The 25,755-nt window shown below is 41.4% G+C and overlaps 1 protein-coding gene across 1 annotated transcript; it reads right to left on the bottom strand.

Moving 5' to 3' along the window:
• Window positions 1–4,962: 4,962 nt before the first annotated feature.
• Window positions 4,963–22,072, bottom strand: LOC147623482 (ribonuclease TUDOR 1-like). Its single transcript, XM_086821643.1, has 16 exons — window positions 21,703–22,072; window positions 21,174–21,248; window positions 20,915–21,028; window positions 20,652–20,759; window positions 20,365–20,571; window positions 19,985–20,206; window positions 19,782–19,889; window positions 19,503–19,673; window positions 19,199–19,396; window positions 18,476–18,844; window positions 17,889–18,164; window positions 17,522–17,710; window positions 17,351–17,434; window positions 6,928–7,125; window positions 6,356–6,733; window positions 4,963–5,402 (listed from the first exon to the last, which is right to left on the bottom strand). Exons 1-16 carry the CDS (start codon window positions 21,991–21,993, stop codon window positions 5,223–5,225), a joined length of 3,168 nt encoding a protein of 1,055 aa, XP_086677769.1. The 5' UTR covers window positions 21,994–22,072; the 3' UTR covers window positions 4,963–5,222.
• Between the last annotated feature and the right edge of the window lie 3,683 nt (window positions 22,073–25,755).

Below are 25,755 nucleotides of genomic sequence, written 5' to 3'. Positions count from 1 at the left end.
GGCCACCCTTATGCTCTCCTAGATATAGCCTTTGGGTACCCATAACCCGACCCCCCCTTGATGCACTTGCGTCTACCCATGTCTAGCTATGTTTGAAGCACCAATAGGCCACCTTGCTTGCTTTCTCTATTCGCCCTCTACTTGGTGCATTTGGTCCTCTTTCTTGCCTTTTGGGGCTAATCACCCCTTGCACACACAAACTATTTGCTAATATAGATTTTACAAATGTGAGGTTAATGAAAAAATCCCGAATGTGAGTGAAAAATTTTAATGATGATGGAGTTCTTCGCGATGGATCTCCACACCCTTATGAGAGAAAAAATTGTAGCCATTCGGCCCGCCGTCAAAACCTAATGCTCTAATACCAATGCAACATGGGTGCTTGCGAAAGCATGTTTATAAACATGCCATCTTGCTTGCTTACTCTGACCACCTTCTACTTGGTGTATTTGGCCCTCTTTCTTGCCCTTTGGGGCTAAGTGCCCCTTGAACACACAAGAGCTATCTAATATAGAATTTGCAAACGCCACCTTGATGAAAAAAATGCAAACATGAGTGAAAACGTTGATGATGATGGGTTCTTCGTGATCGCCATGCCCTTATGAGAGAGAAAAAGTGTAGTCTTTCTATCGTCAGAACCTATAGTGTATTTATGAATTGATCGATTGTGATTTAGCACCTAATTAGAGATTGCACAAGCTGTTGCTTCTTCATGCTACTCAATACACGGTAGAGAAAGATGACCTAATCTATTATGTATTACTAACATGAAATATATACAATGTTGAATGTAGATACTCAATGGTACTCAATGGTGGCTCATGAGTTCTCAATGACTCCATGATGATCAATAAATGAACATGGCTAAAGCCTAGATTCCTATTTATAGTGTCTAATGTTGGTGAGTTGTCTACTAACTCTACCAACCCTAATAATAATGTCCAACGAAGTGTGTTCGCACAATAATCCAATAACCGTGTCCACATTAGACTACTCATTGGGCACTTGGATAATATTACAATGATTTGGAACAATAGCCCTTACAAACACATGAATCCGATCACATACTAGGTGGCCAGTGGATAGAAGCATGCCTACATCACACTCAATATTACAATGATTTGGAACAATAGCCTTTACAAACACATGAATCCGACCACATACTTGACCTTTGAGGTGGCCAATGGATAGAAGCATGTCCACATGACATGACACTCTCGAGAGAGTGTCGTGTACACTGGGGAGAGTGTGCACATGACAAATAGAAATAAATAAGAACAAGAAGATAAAAAAGAAGTTGGCAGCAAAGCAAGAAAAATGGCGGTAAAGAAAATGGTAGTAGCACTGACAAAAGCAAAGTGGGATATTTAAAAAAAATAAAAATAAAGCTGAGAAGAACCGAGAGGAAAGCACAATTTAGTGCCGATGGAGTGCCGCCATGACGACAACGTCAACAACTATGGCAAAAGATTTAACTACCTCCGGCAAGCCTGCCTCCTCGACACTTCACCTAAACCGATTATGCACATACTGAAACTAAGAACCTAAACCTTGAACAAAGAACATCAAGAGCAAAAACCAAGCTGACAACACCTTATCCCTACTCCAACGAGAAACTAACATGCAACTTATGGATCTTTTTGATCCATTTACCAAATTGAGAGTCACCATTAAGCATATTCATGCTCCCTAGATCTCGAATGCTCCACAAGGTCCAAGGTCCTCGGAGTGTCATGTCATGTTTCAACTACCCCTACCTTGACAAGGTCGGTCTCAATGCCTTCCGAATCCAAACATCATGGATCTTGGGTTTTCCTCTCACTCTCTCTATGCTTCTTTGAGTCCTATCATAACACTTACAATTCAGGGGAGGCCCAACATGTCCGATGGGCTAATAATGGAAGATCACCCTTAATAAGGATCTACTTAGAAGAACCCGCACCGCCAACCTCAAATAAGGTAAACCCATACCCTTATCATCAACATTCTTCTAGGTACATCTCTAGATTGGGGGGCCACTATGGGCAAAAGCCTGGTCCATGGTATGACCCACCATTGCTTGTGTTCCCTTGAATGGTGTTGCAAGCACTAATGGTTGTTATACCATTCTTTTAGACAATCCATTCCTATCTCAGCAACTAACCCCACAAACGACAAACCTTCACATGAAAAATCTCCTTATTTTTTCTCGACTAAAGTAAAAACATGTCGAAGAAATAGGGAGCTGGAGTCTCACCACCATATCAGGCCTTGTCGTCTACTACTTTCAAGTTATTTATGGGCCTAGAACTAGTACAAAACCCTCATTAACTCAAGGAGGGGTGTCGTAAAAGCTTTATGACCTTGATTTCCCCCGACATCGACATGATGACAGGTAAATGTCAAAGAAAGCAAAACTCAAAGTTGAAGAAAACAGAGAGTTGGAGTTTTCACATGGAGGAGAACACACAACCACACCTTTAGCCCTCATAGGCCATGCATGACACTTGGATTTATTACAAGGGATTTGAACTTTACAAACATAGCTTGCATACATAGGCACTCATAATAGCTTGCCTACACTAAGCCTCATCATCGTCAGCCATCCACTTACATTTTTGGATGGGGTGCCATGGTGCCTATGGTCTATGATATGACCCATCGCCCGAATCCTCTTCCAACATACAAGAACCTCCCAACACCTTCAATGGGAACAACTCCTTTCGATCTCCATTGGACCATTTGCCTCTTCTTTACACAACAAGTACCTCACCATCAGAGAGCAACGAAAGCAACTCAGTCTCTAGTTTCACTCCGTGATATGGGAATTATACCTTGCCATGCCATTCACGACCACTATTGGCCATTGCCAATCAAACGAAGGTAGTCTTGGTGCATGAACTTGAAAGTACACCATTGGCCCTCTTTTCTTGTATGGGCCCAAACAACTCACAAACCTGGAGATGAGGCGTCACGCACATCAGTGGTGCATGCATCATAATGACTACTATATATAGTATTGGTGCTTACATCATGATTGTTATATAGCATTCTTATGTTTGTCATATATCAGTGGTGCATGCATCATAATGACTACTATATATAGTATTGGTGCCTACATCATGATTGTTATATAGCATTCTTATGTTTGTCATATAGTGGTTCTATATAGCAGTGGTGCATGCTTCATAATAGCTAGATACATTCATAACTGCTATAGTCAATTAGACTCTACAAGATTGGATAGTTTAGAAGTTATTACTACACACTAAAATTTAGCAGTGGTGCATGCTTCATAATAGCTAGATACATTCATAACTGCTATAGTCAATTAGACTCTACAAGATTGGATAGTTTAGAAGTTATTACTACACACTAAAATTTACGAGACTTGCAACCACCAATGCTTTTGATCCTCAATTTAGTCTCCTTCTTATGCAACACCATTGAAATCAACTATGCAGTTGTGTTGAGAATAAGCCTCGGGAAGACATGGATATAGGTGTTAAAGTAAATTCCAAGTACACGAGTACAACATTACTTATGCTTCATGCAATACCTTAATTGGATTTTGTGACTTAGATGGGCAAGGCACTATGATAGCACAAGGTCAATGACAAGTCTCTCTCTCTCTCTCTCTCTCTCTCTCTCCTCAATCTGGAGTTATCTTGTGAATCAATAAAATGACGCCTAGAGTTGCTCTATCTTCTATAGAGGGCTTGAGTGCGCATGATTTGCTTCAATATTTCAAAGTATTAAAAAGAGAATATAAAATTGTCATCATGTGCTTCTGTGTTCACATGCACATATGTACATGAAAGTGTGATGTGTGTGGCTTTAGACGTAAACAAATATTAAACAATATATTTGGATTAAAACGGCGGTTAAAAGGATAAAGGTTAAAAAGGAAATGTATATATTACTATGCAAGTGTACATGTATTTGTGTCTATATGCACGTGTGTGGATATGAGCACACAAGCTCATGCACGTGTGTGGCTAGTTAAGTATCAATTAATCTAAGCTCTAAACAAGCTTGAGCAAGTAGTCTTGATGATCAAGAACATAAGCACAAGAAGTGCACGTAGCAATAGCATCTTGCTGACACAAAGCATATCAAGTAAAAGTGAGAAACTTATGTAGGACCGATGGGATCTTATTGTTAATGTGTGCATTAAATGGGCTGACATGGGAGTGTTATCAATCCTCCACCTGCAGAATGTTGTAAAGGGTGCATAGCGTTTACATGTCCTCATCTTTCCCAAGGTCCATACTCAACTCCATGGTGCTAGCTCAACAGATCCATGCCAAGGGAGTTTATAAGTAGCCATTCTGCAACCCGTCTTTTGCACCATGCGCACAGGTCAGCAATCCGCCTTTTAAAACCTTTTACAGTTTGGTCTTAATTTCCATGGAAGCCTTTGCAACCGATCACTAGGCATGAGCTTCCCAATACAATGGTACTCTTTCCAAGGGCATGCTTCATGTATTTAACAGTGCGTGTAGTATGGTGTAGTGGCCTTAGCACGTGTATAAGCCTTGGAATTTAAATGTTATCTATACTTTCACAACATCATCCCAAGACTCCTAGGGGGTGCTTCCTCCCAAAACATCTATGGCATATAGCACGACTCCTAACCAAATCCCCCAGTAGAAAAGAGTTGATGTCACAATGATCAAAAGATGGACACAATTTTTACTACCGGTAAGAGGGTCATTTTTACTACTGGTAAGAGGGTCTAAATGACACTTCACTAATATATTAAGATTATCAATGACAGCATCCACATTTTATTGAGGGGCTCTGTGCCTAGAGCAAAATTTCTTTGTAAATTTCATCTAAAAGTGAGTGAGCGGGCATGTGGTGCATGCACGCACGCGTGCATGCGTGCGTGTGTGTATGTGTGTGTGTGTGAGAGAGAGAGGGTGGGGGGGGGGGGGAGGGAGGGGAGGGAGAGAGCTCTACAAAAAGCTGCAAGATCAATGAAAAAAACTAGAGAGCCGAAGATGGCATTTTTTTGGTAGCTTGATGCTGTACTTGTTCCTACATCAATTTTTGTTTTAAAAAACTCGTTCTGAACAAAAGCATGACAAAATTCTATCCAAAACTTCTGCACCCCCTAATAAACTGAGGGGTGTACAATGTCACTAGCAACAGCACCTCATTTTATTTGATAAACTGTTCTGGGCTTTTCTTGAACAAGCTCGAAAACCTCTAGCTTACAAAACTTTTCTACCGTCCAATCAACGACGACTTCTGCGAGCAGGAGTACTGTCCTCTTCATCAGATTCAACATCACCATAATGCCAAATGTTTGCACGTTGCTTTTTGGCAGTTTCCTGAAACTCGGCTAGCTTGTCCAGCTCTGCCTGCTTGTCTTTGGAATCCCATCTGTTCTTCTTCTCAATCCTAGCAAATCCAGCCTGCAACACACCTTTCACTTAGAATCCCTCTCAAAGCACAAGACTGAAAATTTGAAATCAGATGACAATGCCCTCTGCTTGGAGACCAAGAGCACCTTGTACACTGCATCAAGTCATTCTTTTAAAGGTGTGAAGTAATGGCCTTATATTTTTTAAACACTGTACATGGTCAATGGTACACTTCTTTCCTTGAGTTGTATACAGCGTTAAGTTCATTGAGGCCCCGTAGCTACCTGATAATACCGTGTACCATCTCATGATAATCCTAGAATGCAGGAACCAAATGGACCTCTTAAGTATCTTTAAAAAAAAAAAACACAGAAAATTTTGGCAAGCTAGAAGCTGCTTATCTCTATCTATGCAGTATGTAGGCCACATTCAAGGGCTCACAACAAGAAGCCAAAAGGGTAGAGAGAAGGTGCCAGAAAACAATTATCAGCCGTCTCCTCTTTCTAGGTCACTTCTTGTTGAAAAAGCAATGCTTCAAAAGCCAAGCTTCTAAAACTACCACGAACACTCTCAGATTACCGTCTGCTCCTCTCTTATGATGTCCTCATTGCCTCCACTCTGGGTAAGGCTGAAAGAATCACTTGAAATACTCGTATTAGTATCAGGACAAATTGACTTGCTTTTGCCTGCTGGCCTTCCCAAAACAAATATTATCTACAGAGTGCTTGAAATCCTTTCAAGCTTGAGTCCAGGCCTAGGAAACGAGCAATCGTTAAAAAAAATTGAATATCTATAACTTGATCCCACCAAAGTGTCTTGTAGCATTTGATAGTGTTATATGCGGTAGAGAGAGGTATAAATAGCTTCTGTACAAGACTGACGAATACTTGCATAAAACTTACAAAAGCACAAATCAGTGACTAATGTGGTAGGCATGCAAATAACCAAAATGTGGCATCAAGTATTATTAGGACACCACCTGCAATGTCTGAAAAGAATGTTACCTCAAGCATTGAAGCATTTATTGATTGGGCTGGCTCAACATCGTAAAGAGTGACACTCAGCTTTGTGCCAGTTCCTTGACCTTTCACTTTTCCACCAGAAGTATCTTTGTCCACCACCTTGGCCATAAAACTCTTCTCTCCAATCATGCTACTGAGATACTCCGCTGCTTCCTGACCGTAGTCTTCCTCCAACTCTGGTATCCTCACATAGGCAAGACTAAAGAGTAATGCCAGACCAGGGGTTCCCAAAGAAATGGACGAGTCCAAGGGACGAAGTTTTGATAATGAGATCTTTTCTTGATTTCCATAATCGATATAAAATACTTCATAATCCTCCTTGCTTGTTGCTGAAGAAGACTGCCGCGGTGCATTCACTATCTGCACATTTCAAACATTCCATAAAATTGACTGGCAAGCATAAACTCTGCTAGAAAACTACCATGGTAATTTCAACGTAGTCAAATTTTCTTTAAAAGAACAAAGATTCTGAAGCCAAAAGTGCGTATGTATTCTCCTGAAGGCAAAAATGCATATGTATTCTCTTTCGAAATATAAGATTGTGAGTAGCTCACCATAGCACGATTCCAGGAGCCATCAGCAGTAAACTGGGCCATGACTATTTCCCCCTTCTTAGGCTCAAAGTTGACAGGAGCAAGCGACTTATCCTTGACTCTTAATCCTTCCAGCTGCATCTGAACACTTGAAACACGAGCATCATTGGCCAACTGTGCATAAAACTTGCCTCCCCCCAGAACTTCTGTCACTCTAATCTGTAAATCAAAGCCAACATCACAAGCTACTTTAAGCTTACATGCCTTTTTTAGCTTCTAAATGAGCATTAAACATCAAGCATCATGGACACTGACAACAAAAAGTGGGTAGCTTAGTACAAGCATTTAGCTTCTACTACTAAAAATTTACCAGTAGGCCAGCCAAAACCTGAAATACTAGTTCGGATGTTTATGGTTGGCATTCTAAAAACAACCTTCAAGACTGAGCAAAACCACTACGAGTTTGTGGTGATGCCATTTGGCCTCACCAATGCACCGACGACATTTAACAAGATGATGTCTGGAGTATTTGTGGAGCTCATATGTGTGTTCATCTTTTTGGATGATATACTCATCTTTTCTGCTACTGCAGAGCAACATGAGCACGATGTTGAAAAGGTCTAGCAATTTTTGCAAGATAATGTGCTCTACATCAATGCAAAAAAAAGAGCGAATTTGGAGTAAAAGAAATTCAATTATCTCGGATATGTTATCTGTGCAGATGGGATTAGCCTCAACCCTGAAAAGATAAGGGCAATTCTAGAATGGGATGTTCCCAAAAATTCTCACGAGATCCGCTCTTTCGTAGGTCTCTAGTAAGCATACAGTTCAACATATTGACAAATTTTCCAACCTTGCAGTACCTTTTACAAATATGCTCAAAAGCATGAGATGACAAAAAGTGTCCATCACGAGCAAGGCACTCCAGGCATTCCATGCAATGAAGAAAGTTGCCTCCGAGTCTCCGATTCTCAAATTGGCTTCATGGGATGATCCTTTATTGGCACTAGCAATGTAGCCATAGGAGCTGTCCTCCAACAGGAAGGGAGCCCAATGGCTTATTATAGCTGGAAATTAAATTATCACAAAAGAACTATTTTCTGTATGGCAAGGAGTTATTGGGAGTGATGACAACTCTTAAGCATTGGAAACCTTTCCTTTATGGGAGAGAGTTCACAGTTAAGCCAGATCATCGGGCACTTAATGATTGCAAATCATGCCTAGTGCCCAATGGAGTGATAGACAAGCCAAATGGAGTCAGATCTTTCAATAGTTTGGAGGTATGATTGAATACATTCTTGGCAAGAATAAACCCGTTGCTAATGCTCTAAGTCGTAAAGGCACAATTCAAAATTTGTAGGAGTCATGTTGATCTCATGCAAGCAAACAGCCATAGCTGAAGACATCACTCGCCTGTTCATTCATCATTGGTATCCTATCGGTGGTTCGCCAAGGACAATAACATCATGCACGGATCCCAAGTTTACTTCAAATTTTTGGAGAGCATTATTCAACAACTTTGGGACCAAGTTGCATATGTCCAATGCATTCTATCCACAGACAAAAATCTACCTTCCTTTGGTTCAAGCCATCCTCAACGACACTCATTCATCTAGCATTGGTCGGACTCCATACAAGGCAACATTTCACCCCTGCTTCTTACAAGAATGGTCTCCTTCCTTAGAGGCCAACAAGACCACCGAAACTTTTTCTGAGATTGTTGAGTCTGTCAAGGAGCACCTTGCCAAAGCACAGGAAGCATACACCAGACAAGCCAACAAATCAAGATGAGATGTCGACTTTAAAGAAGAGGATTGGTTATAACTTCAAATAATGAAGCAGAGACTGAAGCAAATGGACAAGCATTGTCCCAAACAGCTTCAGATCCTTTCCTATCATTAAAAAGATCAATGATGTCTCCATGAAGCTTCAGCTTCCAAATAGTTAGACTATGCATAATGTTTTCCATGTTTCTTGGTTGAAGCCCCACATTGGTCCAACCTTGCAGGATATTGCAGATGAGCAACAACCAAACGTAGTAGATGAAGCCGAAGTTATTTGAGTTTGAACACATTCTTCTCCACAAATGGAAGCATGGATCCGGTCGAAGACAAAGACAATTCTACACGAAGTTCAAGGACAACCGGTGTCCATGAAGCATGGCTCGACGAAGAGTTCTTTCCAAAATGCCCCCAACTCCTCCCAGCTATTTGGACGCCATGAACCTACTGCCAAGCTAAGCAAGAGGAAATGTCTCAAGGACCCTTCACTCAAGTGCTATGTGACACATTCGCTCTACATCAATGCAACATTCATATAGTAGGATTACCTCTTTTAGGAATATTTTGTTGTATGTCATGACCCCTATCACCATTTGGTCCATCTCCATTTTCTAGTGCCACTCCTATGGGATTATCACTCCATATGGCATAGAGAGCGGCCAAATTTGTGTCATGTTCACATGAGGCCAGGCCGGTGTCTCATGTGAAAGGGGCCAGTTACTTTGTGTCACATGGATGGGAGCCAGTCTTGTGCCACCCATGTGTGACCAAGATCGTGTCATATGGACGGGAGCTGTATCGTGCCACCCGTGTATGGCCAGGACGTCGTCTTGTCCATGGGATTGTCACTCCATGGAAGGACCCGTGTTTGTATTGCGTCTGGCCTATGGGACGGTCACTCCATAGGGAGGCCGGGGTTCTCACATTTTATCACGCCAGTTTTGTGCCCGACAAGAATGTTTTGTACAAATTTCATGAAAGGGAGATTTTGTCCATTACATGTGCACATGAATTCATTTTTGCATGTCTGAAATTGTTTTCGCGTGACTTGTATTTGTGTAGCTACCTGTCATGATGTGTCACTTACTGAGTGGGGACGCCTACCAGTGAGCTGTGAAGCTTGCCCTATTTTTTGACATGTTTTATTACATGTGAATAGGTGGTGCTATTCTAACCTTTATATTTATAAAGTCATATATTCACATTTATTAAAGTTATGGGCCTTGGGCAACAATGGCACTTTCCTATCTCATCCGAAAGGGTGATCTCAAAGGAGAGGATGGAGAGTTAATGTTCAAGAATCCATCTCGTTTGAAGCCTAATGATCCAACATCTCAACGGTTGAGATCTTTTGTGCACAAGGAAGAGATGTCAGTCACTTCTCGCCATGCATCTACTCCACATTGAACAAGAGGAAACAAGTATGTACATGTTGGAGCCAGTGGCAGGCATGATGCCCAGTGCATTCAAAGCATGTATTTCATGGTGAGAGTGGTTGACATGCAAGCCGAAAAACTTTTCCCATTGAGTTGTCTCGTGGTGAGACATTGCATCATTCAAGGAGGTCACATGCTTCTGGGCCATAGATTCATAGAGCACATGCCACAGTGCCTCGTGAAACACCTTTGGCTGCACCGTTGCCCATGTAGAGAGGGCTGCCCCGTTGGATAGGGGGAAGAGGAAGAGGGAAGAACATGAATCACATGCCAAAAAGCTTAAAGAGTTTTAAGGCAGGTGATAAATCTGTCAAGTTTGATGCCTTTCATGGGGACTATGATGCATCTAAAGTCCTAGCATTTGTGGCACAACTTGACATTGCTTTCAATAATGAGGACTTTACCAAGAAGTCTAAAGTTCGCCTTGCAAGCATGTTTTTGAAGGGGACAGTCGCACCCTGGTGGATCACTGAAAAGACCACCAAAGATCCCATTTGTACTTGGAAAGAGTTCAAGGACAGATTTTATGCCCAATTTTTACCTCCAAATACAAAGCAAACTCTCACACAGAAGTGGGATAGACTTGTGCAGAAAGACAATGAGAGTGTACAACAATATGTAAACAAATTCTGAAAGATCTTACTTAAGGTTACTCCTTTTATGCATCTCTCCGAAGATGAGAAGAAAAGGAAGTTTCGCTCCGGGTTGCAACCAGCCTACCGTTCGGGCATCGAATTGCACCCAAAACACACCCTTCAACAGCTCATAGCATCTACTCTTGCTACTCAGCAAAACTGATGCTTAAAATTAAGCAAGATAATGGTGGTTCTAAGGGCAAAAAGAGGGCTGTCCCAAACCTGCAAAAAGGTGGACAGCCACCTAAAAAGAACTTTCATCAGGAAGCCCAAAAGGAAGGTAAAGTAAAAAATGCTTCATCTAATGACAATGGGCCAAAGAAGAACAAGTTTGGCTTGACTCCCGAGCAAAGAGAGCAATATGCAAAAGAGGGGAAATGCTTTTCGTGTTGTAGTAAAGAGCATATGTTTAAGCAATGCCCTACCCGCAAGCAAAAGCAAGAGGATAAACAACCTAAGGCTAATGTGCATGCCATTCCCGATGTACAAGGTAGCACTGAGCATGATGACAAAGAGAGGGTGTCATGCAAAGCTTAGGGGCAATCAAGGATCAACCTGCCTTGTTTATGTTTGATGATCGTGAGACGGATAACTTCATCTCTACATTGGGAGCATGAGCATAGAGATTGGGAACATGGAACCCCATATTGAGGCAGAGGCCGCTTTTGTTGGCAAAGAGGTGCAGGTCACTCCTCTGATTGGGAAGTTACGCATACATATATAAGGTTGTTTGGATCATGAGCATTTCTTGATTGCTCCTCTGAATGGATGTGATGAATTGCTTGGTAAGCCTTGGCATCATAGGCTTGAGCCCCACAGAGAATATAAAACCAACAGGATCACTTTTATGCATAAAGGTCGCATGCATGTCGTTGATGCTGACAAAGAGAGGGATTCCATCCTAGTTGTATCACACATCCAAATTAATAACGCAATGAAAAAGAGTCTTTCCACGTACTTGGTTTTTGTTCGTGATAAAATTGAACAAGGTAATGTGAATGTGGATGTATTAACTCAAGAAAGGTTGAATTTTCTTAATGTATATAGAGATTGTTTTGCCGATGCATTGCCAGGAGAGCTACCTCCTGAGAGGCCCAAGGATCATCGCATAAATCTTGTTCCAGGTAGTTCCCCACCCAACAAACCCACATACCGTGTGAGTGCCGCACAACAAGAAGAAATCATGCAGCAGGTTAATGAGCTTTTGGAAAAGGGTTTGGTTCAACCAAGCTCCTTGCCTTTTTGCTCTCCCGTGCTTCTTGTGCAAAAGAAAGATGACTCATTCCGTATGTGCATGGATTACCGAGCTCTAAACAAGCTCACCATCAAGAATCGGTTTCCGATTACGCGCATAGATGACATCCTAGATAAACTTGATGGATCAGCTTGTTTTAGCCACATCGATTTAAAGAGTGGTTATCACCAGATTCATGTGGTATCCCAAGATGTCCATAAGTCAACATAGGATATTTCGAGCCCATCGTAAGTTCACAGATGCATTCTTTGATGACATCTTGGTTTTCTCCAAGAATGGGCAAGAGCATAGAACTCACTTGGCCGCAGTGTTTGAAGAGTTGCGAAAGCATAAACTCTTCATAAATGCTAAGAAAAGTGAGTTCTTTCTCTCAGAGATACACTATTTGGGACACATTGTATCCAAAGAGGGTGTGAGAATGGATCCTGCTAAGGTTGAAACCATTCGGAATTGACCAGAGTTGCAGACTATGCATGAGGTCCGTAGCTTCCTTGGATTATGCTCATATTACGAGAAGTTCATAAGGCATTTTGCCAAGATTGCCTCACCATTATATGAGCTTACAACGAAGAAAGCCACTTTCAAATGGACTCAGGATGAGAAGGATCTCTTCTGCCAACTCAAGCATGCTATCATATGTTGGCCTGTATTGATCATTCCGGACTTACAAAAGCCCTTCACGGTGGAATGTGATGCTTGTGGGAATTGCATAGGGGCTGTCCTAAATCAAGAGGGTCATGCAGTGGCCTATGAAAGCCGTAGGTTGCATGATGCAGAGACTCATATGGACATCTATGAAAAAGAGCTCTTGGATGCCTTGAAAATATGGAAGCATTATCTTCTTGGGACTAAATTTATAGTCAAAACCGATCAAAGTTTGAGGTACTTTTCATCTCAAACAAAGCTCTCGGAGAAGCAAATGAGAATGGCAAATTTCCTTTCTATGTTCCATTTTCAAATCATACATACTCTGGGAAAGAAGAATGTAGTGGCAGATGCCTTGTCCAGGAGGCCATATGTGGCTGCCGTTTCAATGGCCTCACATGGGGACTTGACTGCCATGCGTTTATATCATTTGGATGCAGATTCTTGTCATATTTGGGCTGATTTGATGGCTGGTCACACACATGCCACTTATGTGATCAAAGACGGTTATCTCATGAAGGATAACTGCTTATGTGTGGTGAAGGATATGTGTCCAAAGGTTATGGAGGATGTCACGCTCCACCTTATGCTGGTCATAGAGGTATTTCACCTACGACACACATGATAGACAGATATTTCTTTTGGCCAAGCATGCGTAAAGACATTGAGGTTTATGTACGTGCATGTATTACTTGCCAGAAGGTGAAATTGATAGCCAAGAGCTTCCAGGTTTGCTTCAACCTTTGCCTATTCCCTCGCAGCCACCATGGAAAAGCATTACTATGGGTTTCATTATGGACTTGCCTAGATCCACGCATGGGAATGATGCTATTTGGACCATAGTTGACAGGTTTAGCAAGCAAGCTCACTTCTTGCCCGTCAAGAAAACCATTAAAGCCGATCATATGGTAAAGCTTTTCCTTGCTCACATATTTATACATCATGGTATACCTACGTCCATTGTTGGAGATAGAGATTCCAGGACTACGAGTCTCTTTTGGAAGGCTTTATTTGACAACATGTGCACTAAGCTTGAGTTCTCATCTGTTTATCACTCCCAAACAGATGGTCAAAGTGAGACTGCAAATTTTGTTGTGTTGGATTTGTTGAAGAATTATGTGGCACATCAAATGAGTGCCTGGAAGAAGTATCTTCCACTTGTAGAGTTTGCCTACAATAACACGGTACATGCCTCCACGGGAAAGACCCCGTTTGAAATTATTTATGGTAGAGTGATCTTGCCACCCATCCTTCAAACAAAGGATGAGACTTTTGCAACCGACGAGTATGTGTGTGATTTGGATGTCGCCTTTCCTGAGATCCAGATAGCCATTGCACGCTCTCAAGACAAGCATAAGAGGGCTGCCAACAAGCATAGAAGAGACATGCAAGTCAAGGACGATGATTGGATATTGCTGAAATTTGAGAAAGCTAGGCTTTGAAAGAGGCCAAGACGAGAGGGATCATACCCTAAGCTTTCTACTCGATATTATGGACTCTTCAAGGTGATTGAAAAAATCAAGAAAGTACCTTACAGGCTTACTTTACCCAATCATTGGAAGATTCACAATGCCTTTCATGTGAGTCTTTAGCAGAAGTATGTCGGGCCAGATCCTGAGGAGCCGGTCACAGAAGATCCACCCAAGGTTGATGATGAGCTTGAGGAGATCTTCCAACCAAAGCAGATTGTGTTTCACAAGGAGAGAAGGCTACCAGCAAGAAAGCTTTCCAGGATATACCTTATGAAGTTTAAAAATTATTTACCCATTGATGCAAAGTGGATAGATGAGGATTACTTCGTTGATTACCCACAACTTTTGCAAGCGTATCTTGAGGCTTTTCAGTTGAGGTCAACTTTTTAGAAGCCGGAGGGGATGTCACCATTTGGTCCATCTCCATTTTTTGGTGCCACTCCTATGGGATTATCACTCCATAGAGCGGCCAGATTTGTGCCATGTTCACATGAGGCCAAGCCAGTGTCTCATGTGAAAGGGGCCAGTTACTTTGTGTCACATGGACGGGAGCTAGTCTTGTGCCACCCGTGTGTGACCAAGATCGTGTCATATGGACGAGAGCTGTACCGGATTGCACTATCTTTTTCTCCCTCTAGTTTGGATACAATGTGCTAAAGCGAATCTAAGACTTGTTGGAAATCCTTATGTACCTGTTGTACTTGCTGGAAGCTACATCATACAGCCCTCTGTACCTGTTATACTTGCTGCAAACTCTACTGAAAGGTTGCTGCTCTTATTGAATAAACTCTACTGTACCTGCTATGTTCTTGCTGTGAACCGGTTCTGCATATACCTATTTGAGTGAAGGTTGTGTTTTAAAGAAGCATAAAATACTGGTCATAACAACCTACCTTTTCCACCAGGTAAGAGCTGCAAGCAGAATGACAATTAAGTATTGTTTTTTTTTCTTCCTTGATTTGTGTGTAGAGTAGATGCTATCACACTCTCACCAGGAGCATGTGAGATTATACTTTTCTTGAAGCTTTCTCTAACCGTGCTCTCAAGTTTTGAGAGCCAGCACCCTACCAGGTCTTAGTACGGGCGTGCCTGTTGGTGCACGGTCCCGAAAGACCAATGTAGTGCGGGTGCCTAGCCCAGTGAAGGTGGGAGACTGCCTGTGATACGATCTTCGTCTACAAATGGACTTATCACCAATAACATCTAAGCTATTCAAAGAAGCTTGGACAGCATATGGTTCAGCTTGCGTTCAGTCTACTTCGTCCTTGTGTTTGGCAAACCTTGGTCATTTTTCATACTCATTGTACAAAGTTCTCCAAAGAAATATAAGCAAATACTCCTGCATGCATTACTTGCAAAGGGGAGGCCTTCACTGGATAATTGGAACCCAATACTGTGTCGACCTCTATCTTCTCTCTCTTCTCTCTAGAGTAAAAAATGAAATTGCATAAACTCATGAGATTAAAGAAGTCTTTGTTGTGCGTTACAACGATCAATCTATTGCATGCTACATACCACTCGTGCCACAAAATGAGCCTCCCTTGGTGCTACAAGGGAGGTGCCAAGAGTTAGTGTTGCAAGACGAGCCTCTTGCCCCGTGACAATCTCCCATAGCCCCCTTGGCTATTAGTAGACTCTTTATCATGAAGCTCCATAGTGAGTAGTTGGGAACTTCAAGCCCATCTTCAATTGTCATGAATCCACCAAACCAGAAAGATCAGTGGAAGCTGCTCTTTGCAACATCCTCATAGTGCGGGATTTCCCAAAGCTGGATAGGATGCAAGAAATCCCCTTCGGGAAAGTAAGAGAAGGAGAGAGGTACTGAGTATGTACACAAGGCACCAGGACATGACGAAATGAAAGGTGCGATCGCTGAAGTATACCAGAAACAGGGTGTATACTTACAAGCTAACACAAGACTCCGGGAGTGTTGCACAAGAACAGGACTGCCTAGATGATATGCACAAGTACAAGAGTGCCTATGGATGCTCCCAGTTTGCAAATCTTCCCCGTATGGACAAGATTCCCAAATATACAACACATAAGCTTGCAAAAGAAACCCCCAAAATATATTGTGCAGGCGATAGAAGCTCAAGAAAGGACAATGAAGGCCCTATTTGACCACTCTACCACTGGATGGCTCAAAGGGGGCGATGTCTCAGAGATATGAGCGTGGGCAAAGATTGGGGGGGAGCAAAGGCGGTGGCCACCTCAGAGCCATGAGGCTGGGCATAGGTGGTTGTCGTTGTGGTAGCACCGCCCGGAACAGTGGCGGTGACAGGCTGACCGCCGCCAGCAGTGATGCTCGCTACAGTAACGCCGCCCACTGGCCACGCTCGGCCACCACAAACGCCGATGGAGGTGGTTCACTCCACAATACCGCCACCCAACTAGCTGGCGGCGTGGGGCTCCGAGCGGCAATTGGGGGCAGCACATCGATCTTGATCAGCGGCTAGAGGCAGCACGGCTCTGAGCGAGTAGCAGTAGCTCGTTAACAAGATGGGAGCACATAACTGCAACAAACAAAGGTATGAGTGATTGATCTACTTCAGCTTGATACTGAAACCAGCTATTGTTCAGGGGAGACCCCCTTTTACAAAGGTGAAGCATATGCTGCCACCACGTATGCCATATGTCAAATATGATGCCAAGGTGCCCCAAATAGGTGTCACTTGCCACACATCACTACTAGCATAATATCCTTCTAAGAGGCTGTTCCCACAAAATCATACACACTAGCGGTTGTTCACACGCATTGGAACCGCTTTATTTACAGCCTAAGGACATATGTTCAGATGGCTTAAAGAATGGGCAAGTTCACACATTTCAGCTATACAAACATGATCCAAGAAGGCTCCTGCATTGAGGGGATATGAAGATACAGCACTTGCTGGTCAAGCTCCCATCTATATTCCCCTAAAAAGAAGTCGACTCCTTGCAGACCTTGTAGTGGAGAGCAAGAAAGAGCCAAGGGATGCCTCCCACAAACTGGAGACGATATCCTCATATACCTAGATGAATCCAGGAACTTGCCCAAATTCACCTTATAAGAAAGTGCAATTTATAACCTCATGGTAGTCATCCACAAGACAATAAACTTCACTCCTAAGAGGTTTCGTTCAAACATTTGGTGAGTTCAAGGTTTAGAATCCAAAACAGTTTTTTATGTTAGCACTGTGACATTTGACTTCATTAACACAAAGCAGCAGGATAAAATCACCTGAAGAACTTCCTGCTTTGGCTTGGTACTGTCCAAGGATGCAACCCCTGCTTCTTGCTGTCCTTCAACGTAGCCCTCCCAAACCTACAGACATATCGATGTTGTGTCCTTCCGACACATCAACTTGGACAAGTGCTTTATGGAGGCAAAAGCTGGGAATAGACAAGTTACCTTTGTCAATTCTTTTTTAGCTCTTTCCTCAGCCTGAACCAGCAAATGGCCCTCTGTTGTTCGATCAGCAGTAAAAAGTGGATGAAGTTTGGCCAAACCTGCTTCCAAAAGCAAGACTGCAACGTTTGATTTTGACTCCCACAAGCTACCCAAAAATGTCCCCGTCTTATCCACAGTCTCTATCTCAATCTGCCGACACATAACAAAAACATGATGATCGGTATGAGTGCTTACTTTTAAAAAAAACTCGGAAGCTTTCAAGGAAATGTGCCTTCATTTCCTTTTTTATACAATTCTCAACTATTACAGCATCAACATGACACACATGCACACACGGGTACGATGAGAAATGGGAAAAGCCACATGCCTCAACATCCCTTTGTAGTATTCTCCGCCGCATAAAAGCAATTGCATCATCTGCAAAAGGTTCTCCCCGGCCTGGGCATCGTACACCAGACAAGGAGAATGTAATTGCACATGTTTCTTTGGGTATGAGCAGCTTGTAACGATGCCCACTCAGCACAAAATCCACAATGGCAGGAAGCCTCTTGGCTCTTTGAAGGAAGGGCAAAAACTGTTTTGCCTTATATGTCACATTCTGTGTCTTCTGTGTTACGTTCTGTGAATTTTGAGATACAATGCTCTGAAAACAAACATTCCAATTAGCAATTCAAGGATGAGCATCTTCTTCCAATAAATATGAATATGCGTTCTAACACCTCAAATGCAGCTTATAATGAAGCATGATAGTCTTTAAAGAATACTACAGTGGTATAGTCACAGTGAAAATTTGAGGTATATAAAACTTACTCTAACAGAGCCAGAAGCCATCTATTTAATCAGAACTACCAAGTTGTGCTACTACACGGTGATGATTAACATATTTCCTGCAATGAAGTGCTGAAATCCTGTAAATGATTTGAGGTTCACAAACAGAACTTCGGAACGACTTACAGGAGTAGACAAGTCATTAATATGGTATGGAGGAGGCTCTTTTTCGGAGTGCAACCCTTTCTTTCCCTTCTTAGCTCTTGACTCAGCCGCAACCAGAGCATCATAATGGTTAGATCGATCCTCAAAATCCCGGTGCTTAACAACCGTCCCGAGTCCCCTTGCCACCACCATTTCTGCAACATTTATACCCTCAGGCTGTCCTGGCACCGGAAAAGCAGGAACCACATCATAGGCTTCAGCCTTTGACGTAGGTAGCAAGAACACGGAACCGAAGTCCATGACACGAGCATCCACCGTGCTCACATCGGGGGTGGGTATCAGCCCATCAAATGCTGTGACCTTGCGAGAATATTCCATGACTACATTAACCTGCCAAGACATGGAGAGCACCCAGATATCCAATCAGAGCTAGCAATAACAAGTAAGACACTGTATAAACTTATAACTAGCACAATCCACACAAAAAACTCAAATTAATATACTGTTTGACAACTCGAGGCAGACAGAAAAATTTGTAATTTGATATGTTGATATATAATGGCAATAGTAATTCTGCATATAACCTAGACACATAAAAAAATACTACAATAAGATACAGTGCAAAATTCAAATGCATTGTCTATCCCATGGAGCTCTCATAATTTCCATTGTAGGCAGCTACACTAAGTTTCGTATGCTACACAAGCCACATAAAAGAGAACAAACGGAGGAAAGGACACGAACCTCTTGTCCTACGAGGCGCGACCGTAAAAACTCTTTTGCTTCTCTAGCAAAGGCAGCCGGCTTCTCACCCTTCTTTACATTTCCCATCTTAGGAGCCCGAATACTTGACAGATTCACCCTACGCTCCGCAGATGGACTTCCAAAAGGCACAGCATCATCAGCCACCATGATACAGTCTCCACTGACAACCTCTATAACCTGTAAAGGCAGCCAGAAACTTTTTAGCCTCCCATTAAACCCCTCAAAAGATAAACAAAATATTACATCTGAAAACATGCTGTCAAACATTCTGCTTTCCACCTACTCTGCCTTTGAAGTTGTCATTACGAATAGCAGTTGAGTTTGATGGGGGAGGAACATAATTTATCCACAAACGCAGCCTCTCCTTCTTTGCCAATAATTCTGCATTCTTTAAAGCCCGTCTTGAATCTTCATCCAGCAGCTTTGCACTCCATTCAACTACTTTAGCTAGGCCCTGATGTAGCAGACAGAAACATGGCTATAGATCTAGGAAAGGTAAAGACAAATCTTGCATCCTTCACAAGCTGAAGGATGAGAAAACGTTGCTGGCAACAAAACTCACATTCTTTGAAAGCTCAAGGGCCAAATCCACTGCAACATCACCATTCGGGTAATGCAGTGAGCCTATCAGATTACTGAACTTATCTGCCCCTTCCAAAACAATGCGCACCTGCAGCCCCAAGTCATACAAGAAAGTGAGGCCACTGGCAAACACTCAACACCAATTCTAGCCTACAGACAAAATCTCTATAGATGCCATCTTACATCTCTATGCAATGCTCGCACTTCAGTAAAATGCTTCGCCTCCCTTGCATAAGGGTCTGGAGGAACCTCCACACCAGCTGCTGATGCAGCCAACCTTTGTGCAGTAGTCAACGTAGCTCCTGATGAGCTGCTCAAACTACTACCATCTATAGGCTCTGCCTCACCATTGCTTGTGGAGTTTTGGCTGTCAGAGGCCAGGGGTCGCCTCCCCATCGATGGAGACTGCAAATACAAGATTGAAGCATACAATTTGCAAGTGCGGAATGCATGTAAGCAAAACAGCTCTCAAACACTACAGCTATCACTACACTCATGACACACCATGCCAGAAGCACTGTCAGAAAAGAGGGACAAAAAGCAAGGAAAAAGTCAACATCTACCTGAATTCCTGCAATGAATACTTGAACATACTGAAACTCAGGTAGCAGATAAACTCGGACTGTGCTTCCGTCCCTTACTTGCTCCACAATAGCAGGCAACGGTTTCCCTTTATTTAATTCAAGAAAGCTTGCTGCATCAAAATTTGCTGCATCTCCAAGTGCAGAGGGAGGAAGATTCCTAATAGACGCCTCAGCTGCAGCAGGTGTCTGCCGGGTAGCCGAAAGGAAATAAAAACCCAGAAAAACCTAACCTTCAGCAAAGATTTTCATTATAGTAACCAACTCACTTTGTCCCACATTCCAATCCCTTTCTGTTTTGCTTGTTCTTCCATTTGCTCCAACTCAGTCAAAAATGGACTAGCCTCGCTATTATTTTGTCCTATTTGGGGGCGAACCTGTGAAATTTCAACCCTCAGTAACACTACTACAAAAAGTCTACATTCATCCCAAAAAGAAACAAGCTTTGGCTTTTACTACAATCTTGAGGACAGGAAATGCTTCAGAAAGGAGATTTGTGACTACAAAAAGGCCCCAGTGTATACAGCTCTACCTTGGCCCATCCTTGACTGACAACCTCCAGTGCCAGGTTAGTTTCTCCGAGGAAAACTGATCCAAACTCTCTATTTATGGTGGAAACTACATAATCCACCTTAAAAATCACCTCCTGCATAAACACGCGGATGTAAACATTAACAGAAAAAGTAGTGGCCTACCTTGTACTTCTTTGTTCAATCAAATCTGGTTTTCTGCAATAATGGAAAATGAAAATAACACAGTACTAAGTTGAACGACATATTAACATAGCACACCTTGCCAATGCATTTTTTCCTCAAGAACTCCCGACTTTCCCATGCAAAAGGCTCATCTTGCCCTCCCCGCCGTGCCTGGGGCAGCATCAGAAATTAAAGAAAGGGAAAATTATACAATGAATAAAAAATTGGCAAATATTACAAGATTCAGGCATGACAAAAGCATCATTATCTATTGTTTTAACAGCTTGTGATGGTCAAATTTGCAGATCCACTAGCCTTCAAACGTGTAAATGTGAGAAGAGGTCTCCACGTAACCCAACCACTTGTACGCTAACTAAGAAAAAAGAATTCAACTGCTCTGCTATATCCAGGGGCGCACACCATCATCTCGTCTTGGAATCAACCCCTTTGTGTGCCCCTATGGCCTCTTTCTCTCTGGCCGTTGTCGTCACAGAAAAGCCTTCCTGATCTGAAGGCCGAAACCGCACAGCCGACTAATTACATTACCCAACATCAGGTTTTACAACACAGGACGCGGATCCTCACCAAATCGTGACCAGATCAAAACAACAATTCGATCACTCACCAATCTCGGGGCAATGAGCGAGGAGAGCGTAATAGTCTTCTCAGGAGGCGCGCCGCTCTTGACGCTGCCCATGATTACTACAGAGTCTCCCGAGGGCACAGCCTTGACAGTGCCCCTCAACCATTGGGTAGCCATGCTGCTGTGCTCTTCTTCTTCTTCAGCTGCTGCGACGGTGGAGCCAAGAGGCAACAGTTGCAACCCAGGCGGCAGAGCTTCAGCAAGTAGGCCGCGGGAGAGAGACACGCAGAGAGGGAGAGAAAAAAAGCCGTCGGTGGTGTTTGTATCATGCATCTCTAGCGCCGACCACCGTGTGAACGACTCCAAACGTGTGAACAGGCGCCCGGACCGTGGTTATCCAAGTCAAACCCCACCACCATGTCCTGACTCTTGAATCCTTACCCTTAATTCTCTCCCAGCGACCCATTTGAGTTAGGTAGGGGAGCAGGCTCACGTGAAAACCTCTTCTCACGGCCTCTCAACACTCTCAGTGTGCCTCGAGACTATCACACGTACCAGCGGGGGAAGCTCAATCTATCTATTCTTCTATTACGCATATAGCTTTCTCCCTTGCTACATGGCGGGAGGAGAGGTGTGTTTCTTCCACAAAAAGCGTGAGCTCTTGTCGACGTTCACGCTTGGCTCATCATCACTTGACTTCACGCTTCATGCTCTGCTGCTCGGCTCATCATCACCCACACTCGACTCAGTTCCATCCACTCTGACCATGCTCACTCTAGCTTTGACCAAGCTTGCTCTAATTGTAGCTGTGACCATAACTCGCTCACTTCGGGCCCCAAGATCACTAATAAACCACAGAGCTCGCATAACCACAAACCATGAGAGGCTCACAAAGCAACTAGGAATAACCGAAAAGAAAAAATACTAAATAAGTAGGAGTAGCTTCCCCAAAGCTCACGACATGTGGAAACAACACATAGGAGTAATCTATAGCCTGTTCATGCTCTAGCTCAACGCTCACTCAACTCCTTGTGCTCTGGACCATGGCTCGCTCAACGTACACGGCCACTTCCTCTTTCGGTGGGGAGTATATGCGGCCACCTCCTCTTTGTAGTAGCAGCCAAATCGCTGTCGATGGTGGGGAGTGAGCTTCTTCTGACTGTGCTCGATCCAGGCATCATTGGTGACCTCCTCCTCCCCATGCTTCCAAATTTCATTCTTATTTTGGTTAAGCCTTACCCTCACTTTGTCCACGTTGCTTTTCTACCCACATTGATTTTATTTAAACAGGGTGATGTGGAAATATATATACTCTTTACATATATATACATACATATATATATGCTCTTTATACACATACACATAATATATATACTTATATGTTTATATACTCTTTATACATACGTATACATATATTCTTTTTCACTACTTTTATTTTCATTGCAAATTGTCTTCGGTAGAAGTGAAAAAAGAGTTGATCATTCTGCTTTTTTTGGTGCTGATTCCAAATTGAAGCAAGGCAAGTTATAAGCTGCTCTACCACAATTAATAAGATTAGTCGCTTATAAATTTAAAAATTTTTATCCTAAATATGTGGTGTTTAATATGCTTTTAAGTATCTTAGGTATGTTGTTTTGTATAATGGATATAAGTTTTTGTCTAGTTGCACGTGAATTAGCCCTTAGGGCTCTTTATGTATTTTTCCTTTAGTGGTTTAGCTAGGAAGAATTTATCTTAGCTTTTGGTTAACGCAACTCATATTTTTGTAAAAGGCAAGCCTATGCATAAGCGTGCAACTATTTTTGGCATGTGGGCTATTTTTATGAATAAAGACATAAATACCCAAGGAGTGAGAGGATGCTGACACTTCTTGGGGGGGAGAGAGAGAGAGAGAGAGAGAGAGAGAGAGAGAGAGAGAATACTGTGTTGAAGGTGATATCTACACTATCTCTTATTATTGTTTAAATTGTAGGTATGTTCTTTGTGTGTATTGTGTATGTTTTTATGTAAATTACTTTAACTTATAATTTTTTTAATTATGTCTTTTTTATTGGATATAATAAATAAATAATATGAATAATCAAAGAAAAACTATTAGATGGATTTAATGGACCAATTTAGCGCCTTAGAAAAGTTTTATTTGTGGTTAGATTGATTCTTCTTCATGAATATATGTTTTTTTATTAGTATAGATATCATAATATTTAAAATTTAGATGTATATATATAAATATCTATATTTATGTGTGTGGTGTGTGGTGTGTGGTGTGTGTGTGTGTGTGTGTGTGTGTGCCTATCTATCTATATATATATATATATATATATATATATATGTATGTATGTATGTATGTATGTATGTATGTATGTGGTGTGTGGTGTGTGGTGTGTGTATGTGTGTGTGTGTGCCTATCTACATATATATATATATACATATATATATATATATGTATGTATGTATGTATGTATGTATGTATGTATGTGTGTGGTGTGTGGTGTGTGGTGTGTGTATGTGTGTATGTGTGCCTATCTACATATATATATATATATATATACATATATATATATATATATATATACACACATATATATATATATGTACATATCTACATATCTACATACATATATATATATATATACATACATACATATATATATATATATATATATATACATATATATATATATATATGTACATATTTAGATGTCTACATATATATATATATACATATCTACATATATATATATATATACATATCTACATATATGTATATATATATATATATATACACATATATATATATGTACATATCTACGTATATATATATATATATATATATATATATATATATATATATATATATATATACGTAGATATGTACATATATAGATATGTACATATATATATACGTAGACATGTAGATATGTACATATATATATGTATATGTAGATATGTACATATGTACATATATATATATATGTGTGTACTTACATATATATATATGTACATATATATATATATATATATACATACATACATATGTACATATATATATATATATATATATATATATATATATATTGTTATGAGAATATATTTTAAGTCCTCTAGAAAAATATTATTTTTTTCCCTCTTGAGTAATTTGGGGACGCCTAGGTTACTCTTGCGTCATGCCGGCTAGGTTAATATCGTGGGTGATACCACTACTATAAATACTAATACGTGCGGTATATGACGTATGTTTGAGGCCACCTATGATTATTTCAGTTAGGTTTGTATGGCAGGGTGATTCCTGGGGTACTTACGCCTGATAGTCAGAGTTGGTTATGATTTGTGCCTGTTTAATATTTGTGGGATTAATTTAATTATTAATTGGGCTTATATTTTCAGGTGATGAAGACTATGGGAATTGAAGAGTTTACTTTGGAAGAAATGTCTTGGTTCATCACATTTCATTTTTGGGCAAGCATAGTAGCTTGCAACCTTAGCAAATGATTTTTCCATTTTAAACTTTAGAAAAGATACATTTATTATGTGGAATTTATTAAAGCCTATGGCTTTACCCTAGTCCCAATATTTGACACTCTATTTTTGTTAAAGAAGAGTGCCGTGCTCTCTAAAAAGCACATCTTGTATATTTTGGGGGCTATGGCCTAATTTTGGTGAAAAGAAAGCTAATAAAGAAAGACTCTTGTGTGGGGAGAGGCCACGCACAAGAGGGGGGAAGATTGCACCCAATATGGTCTATTGAGCTAAGTATTTTAATTTTGTTAAGTGTTTAAATTTCAATTGATTTGATTTAGTTGAAGCTTGCAAAGCAATGGTTTTTATGGTTGAATCAATTCTTGTGAATTCTCTACTCTTCCATAATCTATCCTAGAATAAGATTCCGGTTGCAGTGGTATCAGAGCTTGGGCTAGGAGGTTTGTGGAGAAGGTAGGAAAGGGCTTCAACTTCTCAAAAATCAAGAAAGTGCAGGAATTTATCCATTGGACAGAAGGGTGTTTTGTAGGTCTTTACCCAAAGGTTAAAGATTCAAAACTAGATCTACTCTCAAACCCACTCACCACCCTGCAAAACCATCCCTCTATCAAAAAG

Source organism: Cibotium barometz, chromosome 27 (genome assembly GCF_041138505.1).
Source record: "Cibotium barometz isolate CiBa-2024 chromosome 27, ASM4113850v1, whole genome shotgun sequence".
Classification (NCBI taxonomy): domain Eukaryota; kingdom Viridiplantae; phylum Streptophyta; class Polypodiopsida; order Cyatheales; family Cibotiaceae; genus Cibotium; species Cibotium barometz.
The sequence above is the reverse complement of the archived record's forward strand: the minus strand, read 5'-3'. Positions and strand labels throughout refer to the sequence as shown.